General features: G+C 44.2%; 1 protein-coding gene across 6 annotated transcripts in view; it reads right to left on the bottom strand.

Moving 5' to 3' along the window:
* Window positions 1-5,801: 5,801 nt before the first annotated feature.
* GPC4 (glypican 4) overlaps window positions 5,802-13,465 on the bottom strand; it is a 242,327-nt gene continuing 234,663 nt past the window's right edge. For all 6 annotated transcript variants that reach the window (XM_048318490.1, XM_048318493.1, XM_048318492.1 and 3 more), the window contains 5 exons: window positions 11,776-11,906; window positions 11,424-11,570; window positions 10,888-11,024; window positions 8,818-8,993; window positions 5,802-7,979 (listed from right to left, as the gene is read on the bottom strand). In XM_048318490.1, coding sequence (XP_048174447.1) covers window positions 7,771-7,979; window positions 8,818-8,993; window positions 10,888-11,024; window positions 11,424-11,570; window positions 11,776-11,906 — 800 coding nt within the window. In that variant the 3' untranslated portion in view covers window positions 5,802-7,770. The remainder of the gene's footprint in view (window positions 7,980-8,817; window positions 8,994-10,887; window positions 11,025-11,423; window positions 11,571-11,775; window positions 11,907-13,465) is intronic.

The raw sequence follows: 13,465 nt of genomic DNA, 5'->3' as shown, positions 1-13,465 counted from the left end.
ATTAATTCATGCTAATAGAATCACTGCTCCAAATGCAGAGTTAATAAGCCCAGTTAGACCACTACCGCTGGCTACATATTTAAAAGATCCAAAATATTTAAATATTGACCACATTCCTCTGAAATTAATAGTATTTCCATTGGATTACACATTGATCTTGGCTGAGCCATGCTTGACATCTGGAGCAGTTAAAATAGCAACCTGAACAGCCATAGTCTGCCACTAATTTTTAAAAGTAAAAAGCCCATTTTAACTTCTGTGTTCTCATTAAAACCACTCTGCTGTCTCAGTGCAGGGCCCAAAAGAGGAGAGCCATGAATACACTATGCACAGATTAGCTGAGGCACTGCCAGTGCTGCAGGCAGCTGTAGCACCACAGGCCCACTTGACCCAGCTTAAGCCCCAGGGCTGCTTACACAGGAAGTCCCTGTCTTCCTGGAGGAAAGGGACTTTGCACAGCACTTGGATTCTCACTCTTATGGTGGAGACATCATTTCACTGCTCACTTTCACAGGAGTCTGGGTTCATCACAGCCAGGACTATTCCTGTGCTTGGCTCCAAGCCATGGTCCTGTCTGCTCCTGGGGATGTGCAGCCTCAACACAACCTTCATCAGTGGTGGGGCTGGAGGGGTTTTGGGTGTTGGTGGGCTTTTTTCTCCCTTTAATGCTTTTGAAAACCAAGGGTGGAATCCATTGCTTCCTCCATTCATTGAGATAGGACAAATACATTGGTTTGGCCATGGTTTTACTCATGTTTTCCATGCACCTCACAATTGTATGGGTTAAGCAACTCCTCACAGCTGGCATTCCTGCTTCTTTAATGCTCCGTGTGAGCAGCAAGGGCAGGACACCGAGGAAGGGAGCTAACCACCCTATGCAATGCAATGGGGCCAAAATTGTAATGGGAGAGGTTTTTCCCTTCCAAAGGCTTCAAATTCATTTCGGTTTCCTGCGAACGCCCGGAGGGTGCAGTGCAAAACCCACATACAAACCTGGCTCCTCCGGCTGGCTGCCACCTGCATTTCTCTCCCATCCAGGCTCAAAAAAATCTGCTCTGCTCTCACCCTGCAGCAGGATTAAAACACTGCAAAAAGCCCTATGGGGTGAGTATGGCTCCATTGGGAAGGCGACCAGCAAGCACCTCTGCAATGCTGGATTATAAAGGTGGTCAAAAAGCGGCAACTCTCACTGCCTTTTGATAGAGAAAACCAGCACAGGAATGTGGGCCAGAAGATGCCACTGCCAGCTCCTCTCATGAAAGGAGCAGCTAATAAAACACAAGGAGGTGCATCTAATGCACTTTAAATAACAACAGAGTGAAAGAAACGACAGGAAACAAGGAATTGGCAGTGATACAGCTCAAGTGCTGTGATACAGCTCAAGTGCAGTGATACAGCTCAAGGCACTCCTCTCCTGTCTCCCTCTCAATTCTAACCATCACCTCTCAGTCCAGTCCCAGAACTCTGGGAGCTCCTGGATGAGCCCCATACCATTCCTGCACCAATGTGATGAAGCACACCTTCATGGAATGGAATTTTTACCAGTTTTAATCACTAGTTTGCAGTCAAACATGCCCTCAGTGGCAGGATATTCTTTCATCAGGAAGCAGGAGGGCAGCTCTGCCCACATGCCATCCCACTGGGGGACTCACCCCCATCCCTCTGGTCAGCACAAGGCTCCCAACAGCTTCTCCTGCCTGTTACTATCTGTGCAAAAAACAGCCCCCATCTTCTTCATGTGTGCCCCCTCCCAGTGACAAAGGACAAGCTGAAGTATCTCTGTTAAGTACATTATCCCTTTCCCTAGGAAGCTAAATGTTGGAATTACTTAGCATGGAGCACACCTAATTTATTTAGCTAATTATTTTCAGACAGCTAGGCTCCAGAAGACCTCTGTCAAAGACAACAGCTTCTTTTGTAACACTGACTCTCTTGGCCCCCGGCTTGCTGAGAGCCCTCACTCACCCACATAAACACTGACCCACAACTCTTCCTGCTCAAAACTGAAAATCTCACCGCTATTTTGTAGCACAAATTCCTGTTCAATACTCAAGTAGTTTTGAATGCACAATCATCCAAAGAATTTAACAATGAAAAAAGAGTGATCATGTTTTTTGGGGTTTTTTCCCCAAATTTAGATTGTTTTTTCTATGAGAAAAACAAAGGAAGAAGGCTGTGACACACCAGCCAAAGTCTTCACTTGCCCCAAAACATGAAAGGCCCTGAAGCCACTCAGAAGTCATCACCTTGTCTCATTCTGTGAGGCATTTTACCTGAAGCACCCTCCTGGAACACAGCATGGCCTATGTTAGTACACAGGAAATTCAGAGCAAACAACAAAGTCACTTAGGGCTGTTCAAGCAAGAACCACTTAACTCTCTTACTCCACTGCCTATTCATAAGGGTGCCCAGCTCCTCACCTGCAAATAAGGCAGGGTGGCTGCTCACCCAAAATCAGAGGGGTGGTGTGAAGACACATTCATGGAGAGCTGCCTCCAGAGCCCTGCCACACAGGAACTTACATATTTAGGATTGCACCAGCTCCAATACAAACACACTCTGTTATGAGGATGCAAATGAAGGCAGCCATTTAAAAAAAAAAAAAAAGTAAAAAAAAAGAAAAAAGAAAACTCTTGGTTAAATCCGAATTGTCTTTCTGCTGCAGGAATCCAGTGGATATGTACCTGTGACCTTGCTTCCACTAAAGAGTTCCTGGAAATGCAGATGCACCTCCTGTCAACATCAGCGAAATACCTCCTGTGTACTTAACTGTCCTCGGATCTGCATCTTGCACAAGACGTGTGTGGTAGTGGCATGGGGGAAACAGCTGAACATGTACAACAATTAGCTTTAAAAATGTAAGATTCCGGCTATTGTTTCAGTTGCCTGTCCCTGGGGATCCTCAGCATTACTGTATTATTGGTGATGCTAAACGGGGTTTTCAACAAAGCTGGTCTGAAGGATCATGAATGCCAAAACAGCATTTCAACCCATTAAACTTCACAGATGAAACAATTTCTTCTAAAAATAATGATCAGTTCTTCCCACCAGAAAAAATAAAAGTCTGGCCAATTCCTACCATGCCAAGTTTACAGGCAGGCCTGATTTTTATGGCTGAGTTTACTAAGCTCTGAAGAAAAGCAGGTTAATAATGGAAACAACCAACAGAGCCGAGTTATAGGTGAAGAGAAGCCACCCTACACAACAGGGCGGCCAGCAACTGCTGGCAAATGCATTCCACCTCGCTAATCCTGAATTTTCCTGTTCAGAGGAAAAGATGAGATGTCATAGCTCCTGCTAACATCCTTGCCATTATGTCGATGCAAATACAGTCAGGAGGCAATTACCAGCTCAGCCAAGGACCAGCCATTGTGGGGCTGACAATAGCTTGTCAGAGGAGAAACAAATACCCTCAACCTTCTCCAAGATTTTAAGTCTTACTAGTATAAATCAGTAACCCAATTAATGAGGGGTTTAGCATACTGATTTGCATGGGATTACATGAATTAATGACACACGTAGAGGGAGACAGTGTGGCAGGACATGCTGGGGAGATGAGCAGCTATGTAGGGGAATTGTATTGCTGCAAAACATGAATGAGGAGCACGGGCACCCCAGATTTTGTGATAGGGATGAAGCTGCTCCTATTCAGCTCCTATGAAACCAGCAGGGGGACAGACATCACCCGGCTGTTGAAATGAATCATAGAATCATTAAGGCTGGGAAAGACCTCTAAGAATATCAAGTCCAACCCTTAACCTAGGAATGCCAGGTCCAGCACTAAACCATGTCAATGACTAACAACTGGAGCAGATTTGTTGATCCAAGTAAGAGCTGCTTTTAAAATCAAAACTTCAGGTTTAGCAGTTGCAGCAATCTCTGGCTGGTGTTGAGTGGTGATGGCTTGCAGGGGAGACCACCAAGGTCCAAGGGTGAGATACATTGCCACTCTGCTCCTGCTGGGACACAGGGACTGCCTAAGAGGAACCACCACAGAGCAAAGGTTCGGGAAAAAGGAGCCAGGGCAGGAAGGACGCACAGGGCCAAATCATAGTGAGCAGGCTAAAAGGCAAAAGGGTCTCCTTTTGATCAAGGCAGAGCAGATCAAGGGAGGAAAAATATCCCCAGCAGTTACCCACCCAACAGCACAGGGATAGTAACCAGAGGAAGGCAACACCACAGCAGGACTTGCCATCAGCAAGGGGAAGGCACAAGCAGCAGCTGTCACTGATCTGGTTACTGCTGTCACCAATGGGGGACACTGCCACATTCACAGTGGACCTGCAGGTAGGAGGGAACAGGTTGACTTTGTGAGAAAGGTGACAGACAGGGCGGGCAACTACTGTGGGACACATGATAAGTAAAAGCATCCAAACAGGTGGAAGGCATTTTTACGTGCCATGCTATGAGACATCCAACACCGGATGCTACGATGAGGTAGGAGCCAGGACCAGAGGGCTTGCCTAGTCCAGCCAGGCATCCAGCAAAGCAATTAGGGGATGGTGATGGAAACATCAGCACCATCTGTCTAAGAAATGAACACTGTTCTGAGTTTGCACCCTCCAGAATTAATACACCACCTTGCCTGTGAGGACAAACCCAGGCTGGCTCAGCCAGAAGGGGAACAGCAGGACCCTGCCCTGGAGCATGGAAAGACACCTCTTGTTGCTCTGGCCATTTGTCCTGACTTGGGGGGGCACCAACACAACACAACACAACACAAGAGACTCTTACAGTCCAGTTACATGCTCTCCTTTTCTCTCTCCACGTGTCACCTGTGAAGCCATTTCAGGACAGGCACTGAGCTGTTAAAACAGGTCCTATTAAGAGCTGGATCTTTTCATTCCAGCGCTTTGGGAGACAGCATCTTCCATGCTGCCAAGGACATCACCTTTCTGCTTCATTTTGCATTTGAAGCACACTTACCAGCTCCATTAACTTTAATAATTAATTCTATATATTGGAATTTTTCTTTAAATCATGCTCATAATGGCACTGGTTATGTGGGGGAAAAAAAAAATCTGAAAAAGGGGAGCACATGCCTTCCCCAAAGTGAGCAGCAAGTCTCTTCCCCACCTGTATGGTTTAGTTCGCAGGCTCATGTCAGAGAGCCAACTTCACACACAAACACAAAATAGAAGCAGGAACACAACTTTTGATTGTCCTACATTGTTTACTCTTGTTTCTTGCAGCCCCAGGTGACAAATCTGTCCCTTATATACTGGAAGACTGCTGTGCTACTAACGAAGTCAACTGGACATGCTTAAAACTGATGGGAGATCTTTGCATTGGTGGCTTGTACCAAACTAAGGAATAATAAATTAGTGAGCAGTTAGTTGTAAAACGATAATTATAAATTCAGAAGTGGTTTACTTTTCTGAGCAGAAACACTCAAAAGCAGGAGAATTTACAAGCAACTTTCTTACATATGAACACTTATGCCAAGAAGGGAGATGTTGGAGCAGGCAGCCCCTCCAAACACAAGGGCTTTTGTTCCACCAATCTCAGAGCTTCTCAGAAGGTTTTTTTTTGGTTTTGCTTGTTTTGTTTTTGTTTTGGGTTTTGGTTTGTTTGTTTGTTTGGGGTTTTTTTGTTTGTTTGTTTTTTCCATTTAACTCTGCTGGCCTGCCAGCTGGGTATGAGCCAGAAGGGTTGTCCAGTCAGACCTTACTGCGACATATTTACAATAGTAGTGCATCTAAGGTTTGTTTATTTTGGGATTAAAATTCAAATGGCTAGAACCATTTAAATATTTAAAGAGCAATCAGAAAATGCCATGAAACCAAACAAATCAGGAAAAGTCATGGAAACCATCAGCAATATTTAATTCAGAAATTCTCTTTGTTAGGGAACTTAGCTGAAAGAAAACAGCTGGATGTAGTTCAACCCTCTAAATTAAAAACAATCTAACAAGGTCTATAGGGATAACTCTTTCAGCTACATATTGGAGACCAGATTCACTTCTACCACGTAAATGCAATAGCACTCAAAGCTAGAAAGGAAATTCCTCAGAACTGAGGTAGTTTCTAAGTATCAGCACATTTTCCAATTCCTCGCAAGGCAACTTAGCTATTTACAATCCATTTTTTCCCACACATAAATTTGTAATTTTTTCAATTTTATGGTTCCATGATTTATTTTCTAAAGAAAAATAATCTAGCCAGAATATCCCTAACTCTACTATCATCATGGTTTAATAAATAACTGGCTACTTCTAGTAAAATTAAACCTCCAAGATTATTTTTACCAGCCAAGAATACTCTGTCTTTATAGCTTTGCAGAAATTTGGTGTGAAAATAAAGTTGAGTATAATGCTGACCCTGAGCTAACAAGTAATTAATGCTCCAATATAAAAATAGAAAATTATTCTTTATGACACAAGGGTGGAATAGAGCAAACCTTTTCTCTCTGGATTGCTCTCCTGGCCAGATCCCAGTGTCCAGCCAGACCTAAAGGCTTCCCAAAGCAGGAAGAGACATGCAGAATAATTTTGAGTCTTTCCAAAGACTTTGCTTTCGCTAAACTCTTTTAAAAATTATTTAATCTCTTTTCTTAAAAATATACATTTCTTTTATTAATGAGTTGCTGTTCACCATAACATTGTTCCAACTCCAACAGCACAGGTAGAGAGAGGAAGGTGTCTCAGGTAGTGCCAAAAAGCTACAGGTGCTGGGCATCAGCTCCCAGCCAAACACACCCAAAATGAGGCATCTTCAGCCCTGCCAGCTCCTGCTCCCATGTACGTGCAACAGTGCCTGCTCCTTCTCTTTTGCCCCCATCAGAGAGGAAACAAAACTCATAAAAACAAACCCAACCCCTCCCCACCTGCCCTCCCACACAGGATTTCTTAAAACCAGAACCAAAACCATTAAAAAATCAATCCAGCATTCACCTAATAAATGTGCAGACAAGACACATGTTGGCATTTGGATCTGTGAGACGACAAGTTGTTTCCAACCGAACAAGTTTAATGCCTCATTCCCATGGGGGATGCATGTTGGGAACTGACCCACAGGAGTTACAGCTAATTGCAAGGATCCCAGGGAACAAATGACAACTCTTCTCAGCATCTGCAGAATGGGAATTCTCTGTAGTCCCTTCCAATTTAACCAAACCTCCTGTAAAGCAAGCACAACCTGCTCCTGGCATGGATGCCCTATGCAAATGGGGCCCTTGGCATGATGAGCAGCTCTGCCTTCACCTTCTGTTTTAGCACATAATAAAGACAAATGACTTCCACTTCTCTCCAGATAAGGCAACTAACATAATGTGGATAAATGGGAAGTTAACTACATGAAACATTTTCTGCTTTTTGGGCAATTATTTTTTCCTCATAAGATAACATGATAAATAAAACCTGCTTCTGTACAGATATTTCTCATTTCAGAAACACATACTTGTTACAGGCCAAGAGAAGACCCTGGGGTTTTTGTTTTCATAAGAAGTACAGTAAAAGAAAAACACAAAAATGAAGTGATAAAGACACAAATGTTGAGCTAACTACAGGCTTGTATATACATTTTTGTTATCCACCTCTAACATCCACTCTTCGTGAACGGGAGAGACTTGTAGTTCCCGTTCCTGTTATTCCCAGGATAGCAAGGGGGAAAAAAAAAAATCAGTATCTTAAAACCAGTGGCAACATAGTAAAAACTGTACACTGTTGTCCATTAACTTAAAAAGCAAAGTCTCTAGATGGTATAAAAGTGAAAGCAGGTGCCTTCTACCTCTGATAATAAAAGTCTTTTCCCCTCCCCCTATGCTGCACAATTATCTCCATTGTCTTTGCATGGCCAAGAACAAAATGTTAAGGAGCAAGGCTGCTTGTGATAGACCGCTTCTGGTGGCAGCAGAAGTGTTCACGGTCTTATCGCTCTTGCTGGAGTTCCCAGTGACCTCAGTGGCGTTGAACTCGAATTCTGGGGAGCACTGCTGGAGCTCACAGCCGCTGCCGCTCTCCTCCCCGCTGCTTTCCTCACCTGGGGAAACAAACACACCTGCTGTCCTCCTCTGCTGACTGCGCAAGACAGCAGGGAGAAAAGGCAAGAGTGTGGCTGTTTTGGTGTTCATGAGAAGTAAGCATGGATCCCCATGTTAATGTGACTTCTGTGTGCAGACATCACACCTGGGCAATGTGTGCTCACAGCCCAGAAAGCCAATGACATCCTGGGCTGCACCAAAAGCATTGTGACCAGCAGGTCAAGTGAAGCGATTCACCCCCTCTACTCCACTCATGAGACCCCACATGGAGTTCTGCATCCAGCTCTGGGGCCCCCAGCATAGGAAGGATCTGCTGGAGGGAGTCCAGAGGAGAACACAGAAATGCTCAGCAGCTGGAACACCTTTCCTATGAGGACAGACTGAGAGAGCTGGGATTGTTGCAATAAGACATGGGGTAATGGTTTTAAACTAAAAGAAGGTAGATTTAGATTTGATATAAAGAAGAAATGGTTTTATGATAAGGGTGGTGAAACGCCGGCATAGGTTGCCCAGAGAGACAGTAGGTTCCCCATCTCTGGAAACACTCAAGGTCAGGCTGGTTGGATGGGGCCCTGAGCAGCCTGATGTAGTAGATGATGTCTCAGCTCATTGCAGGGGTGCTGGACTAGATGATCTTTAAAGGTCCCTTCTAACCCAAAGCGTTCTATGGGTTCATGGGAACACCCCTCCTCACACAGCCTATCAGAGAGGCCGGCTCCCACCCTCTTTACTAACACGCTTACCCACAGCTGAAGCTTAGCCAGCTACCCGTGTTAGCATGAAATCCAATTAAAAGAGAAAAAAGAAAAAGCAAAAGGCAAACAACAGCAAACATACTTATGTCAATGAAGTCGACATCGTTCCCACTGTAGGCATTCTTCAGCTTGTTGGTCATCACCCGCAGAGCCATGATTTGCTGGCGAATCACCATGTCTGGCTTGGTAATATCGACTTCAACTTCTGGGTTATTCACTTGACTTGCTAAGCCATTTCCAGTCACTGCAAAGTCATACCTGAAAAGAAACCATTCCTGCTGGTACCAGAGCTGCAGCTTGCCAGGGTACCCTGCTCAAGGATGACAGCATGGGAACTCTGCAATGCCACCCCTGCTTTCAGTCTGGGTGATACTCTGAGACCAACAGCATCTTTCCACGTGCTAAACCTCACACAGCCCTTCACCAACTTCTTACCCCATCTCCCTTCCCTGCAATTTCTGCAGCAGGTGGAATGAAGCACTGTTTTCATTTACTCTGTGCCACAAAGACAGGGGAATGACAATTTTCTCCTCAACTTGAAAAGAAAATAACCCCAGCAGGAGAAACATCTGTGATGCTGAAGATGAGATCCTGTAGCCCCCCACATCAGAGAAGGGGAGAGCCAAGATGCTTGGCTTCAGAAGGTGTACATGCTCAGATCTGAGCACGTGTGCAGCCTCCTGGTTTAAAAGAGAGACTGAGCAACAAAACCCAACAGAATACATTTCCTGACACAGGTATTTGGAGTATCATCTTATACAGCAGGGATAGGACACATTTCTCTTTCCTCCAATTACCTGACTTGCTAGAAACACTAGTTTAACAGAAGAAAACATTACTTTTCTTAGTTATGATGCCAACATCAGTATCACAAAAGAGAGAAAAGCTTTTAGCACAGTCTACTGATCCTGGAGACCAGGCAGTGAGATGTAAGCATACATCTGAAAAGCATGCTCAAACCCTGTCCTATATATGGGAGTGACAACGATGATGATTATTGGTGGTGACAGTTTTGTTATTATTGGTGATCAATATTATATGTTTCAAAGAAGTCTGAGACAAAAGTGTGGAAAACTACTGAACTTTTAGCTTATTGGAGTCAAGTAGAAAATAGTAAAGCAAATTATCTTGCCCAACCCACACAGGATAATCCAGCCTTCCCTGTCACCTCGCCCAGTGCTACCAAGTCTCCATCTCCCCTCGATACTGGTGCCCTTGCACACACTGGGGGTAACTGCTGTGAAAAGTCCCTAGAAGCTGCTGATAAACAACACTTCAGGAGGCAGAACCTTTTCTTGTCACACAGACCCAAAAACATTGCCCTAGCCAAGCATGGCAGAGCACACACAAAACAGTGCAAAAGTTATGAGGTATGGGTTTGTCCTGAAGCCCAAAACTATCAAGGGCAAAAACTGCTATTACTTAGAAAAACTGCTGGAAAACCCCAGACAACTGCTTTTTTTTTTTTTTTTTTTAACAGAATATCTTGGATTGTGCTTATTTCCTCAGTAAGCAAAGAGGGAAAAAAAAAAAAGAGAAACTTTTATTTCCAAAATACAAGTTGACCAGTTACATAAACCATATGACAGAAAAACTTTGGCTTACTCATGTGTTGGCAATTTCTTCCTTACAAGATTAAAAAAAAAAAAGAGTTTTGTAACTCCTTTTTCCATAAAAAGTGTGAATGAAACCACTGGCCCCCTTGTGCCACAGACCTCAGCAGTGGAGAAGGTCTCCATCCTCCATCACCCCTGCCCTTGCTCAACAAAGAAACCAGTTCCTGGTGGAAACACCAGCTGGGGCCACTGGGGCAACAGCGCTGTCAGACAACACAGGCACCCCTGCTCTGTGGCTGTGATACAGGATTTAGTACAAATCCATGAACAATTAGTAAGGGGCTTAAGTCCAAGGAGAGACGCCGTGTTTGGGTACCTACACTCTGTTCCCTTCTGTAAAAGGAACCCCCACGTAGAGCTTGGACAACGCTTTGGTGTTAACATTCCAGCTCTCCCATCTACAAAAATGAAAGCCTGTCTTGGGTGAGCTAGGATCACTCCTGTATGAGAAAAGGGCTCATGGAGAGGGGCCAGGACACAGGGTAAGTTTGGGGTGAAAGGGAGAGGGTTAACCAGTGGCAGCAGCATCGCCAAACCTGCTCTTGGCGCTCCCGTTCCAGCACTCATTCTCATTGACAGTGCCTACAGACATCTTTTCATCATTGCAAATATTGCCAGGGAGAGATGACCAAAATTTTTTGGCTTGTTTCAGCTTCTCTTTCACATCAGTAACCTATTAAATAAAAGAAAAAAAGAAACGCAAGACATAATCCAGAATACCAAATGCTCAGTAAAAGTAAAGTTGGGAAGATATTTTTTATTGCAACAGATGTGTACAGGCCAGATCTTCAGCTGTAAGTTTTGATGGTTGATTTGCTTTTTTAATACAAAATTAAACACTGCTCCTCAAACACGTATTATTCATAAGCCAAGCTTTTAACATAGGCACTTCTCTGACATAGAACCATTGAGGTAATTAATGTCTAGAGACATGGGCAGATTACACTCCTTAAGAGAGTTTTAAGACAGCCAAGGAATACTAAGAAACCATATCAATTAAAAATGGAAAATTATACACTGTGGTGCCTGGGTATGAAGTACCTGTGTGGCACCAGCAGGACCAGGCACTCACCAGTCGGTCCAAGCTTGTGCCAGCAGCTGTTGTTGGTCGCTCCTCTGGGTTGTAGGGTCTGAAACGAGCACTAAAACCACTTTCAGAGACAGAGCGAGCAGTCCGGCCTTGGGCAAGTGTTTTTGGCTGGCCACATCCCTGGAAAACCTAAGGGAGAGAAGGAAAAGAGTTTATGAAATTAAAGGTCACAAGAGCCTCCCTTTTCCAGGCTCCAACCCAGCTCCTGCCCAAAATAATACGTCAGCTTTATATATATACTTGAAAGGGCATTCAAGAAAAAACATATTGACAAGAATAGGGAAATAAAACACATTAAATAAATAAATCCCAAGTGTCCTCTTGGCCCATTTACCTTCTGAGACACCTGCATGCTGTTCTCCTGCATGTTCATGATGGCATCTGAAATTTTTACGTCAATGGGGTCCATGACTGACTCAATGTTGAAAGGTCCCTCCAGCCTCTCGGCTACCAGCAGCATTGAATCTAACACAGAGAGAGAAAAACAAAGGTTTGTAATGGAGGAGCTTTAGGAATAAGAGGTAACAAGGATAACAGTTTGAGCACATGGACATTAACCACTGCAGTATCACCTCTGACCAGTGCACATCTCCAGGAAGCATTTTGCTCCATTCCCAGAGCCTACAACTTCACCAGGCACTTACAGGCTGCCAGCACCAAACCACAGGCTTATGTACATCAAAAGCCATCACAGCCTGCCAACAGCGGCCTGTAATCAGCTCCTCCCATCAGAACAAGCATTACTAACACCCTCCTTTCCATGCTCATTTATTAAAGGTTGCCTTGTGTCATTTGTTTTTCAAGACTGCTTTCAAAGCCATTGGCTCGTCATGCTGGTCTTGAGCATAAGGCACCAAATATGCAAGGGTCCAAGAAAATCCTTGATATCATCTTTTCTTTATGGGCAGCTACAGGCTTTTTCCTGCCTGGGGAAGCCAAGGGATTGCACCTCCTAGCATTACATGGACAATTTGCACAAGGGAGGGAGTCTGTGTGAGAGCAGGGTGAATGCTGTGCACTCATGATGTATTTGGCACATCTCTGTGCAAGGGGAGATGGAAAGTCCCTCAGCCAACACTGGGTCACTCCTGTGCTGACATGCATGTCCTCATCAAATGCATCATTAAACACAGCAGTTACTGGACATCCACTATTTCCTCTGGGAAATTATTACTGGCATTAAGGCTTTTACCCTACACTGCATCTAAGCCCTCTCTGGTTCTCCCCCACAAGGTGCCTCCAGGAATACACCTGGCACTGGTCTCTTTCACCCACCACCTTAATTTACTGTTAGCTTTCACTGTGGTCCCTCAACCCCAAAGCATTTGCTGGTCTCCTCTCCTGCATTACCCTCATGATGCTCTGCGCCACAAATTCGTCTTTTCCCAGTTGCATGTAATTCTTCAAATTTTCCTAGCCTGAGTGACAAGGACACAACAGCCCCTCTGGCCCCAAGGAGCTCCTCCCTGCTCCTAAGATATGTCTGGTCCCTTCCATTAAAGAGAAATAGGCATTTCACACTCAGTCTATTAATCTTTCTCACGACATTCATCCTCCTCCTAAGTGCAGAAGGTACTTTGCACAAACAGAAAACTTCTGTGGACTCTGGCTATCTGTTAAAGCCCTATAAAGAAACTCCACATACTGAACAATTTAGTAATAGCTCTGCCTTAGAGCCCAAGTCATGTTAAATAAGACTACATTTAAAAAAACCACAGATGATGAAAAATATACAACTAAGCTAATTGTGTATGTAAAGTTATTATTATCAATAAATACAACAAAACACAAGAATTATAATAATAATCCAACACCATAACCCCCAACATGAACTGCAGATGCCTTCCTAGCCTGTAAATCCACTTTTTAAAAACAGCTTAATATTCTAAGGATGTGCTGGTTGCTAGTTAAAGGACTATCACTTAGTTAACCCCCTCTCATTCATTCAGCTCCACCAAGGTGTGGGTATTTAGGGATTAAGCCCTGGGTGGAGCTGGAGGCCCCAGGAAAGGCCCTCGTTCTGC

Source organism: Corvus hawaiiensis, chromosome 14 (assembly GCF_020740725.1).
Source record: "Corvus hawaiiensis isolate bCorHaw1 chromosome 14, bCorHaw1.pri.cur, whole genome shotgun sequence".
Classification (NCBI taxonomy): domain Eukaryota; kingdom Metazoa; phylum Chordata; class Aves; order Passeriformes; family Corvidae; genus Corvus; species Corvus hawaiiensis.
The sequence above is the reverse complement of the archived record's forward strand: the minus strand, read 5'-3'. Positions and strand labels throughout refer to the sequence as shown.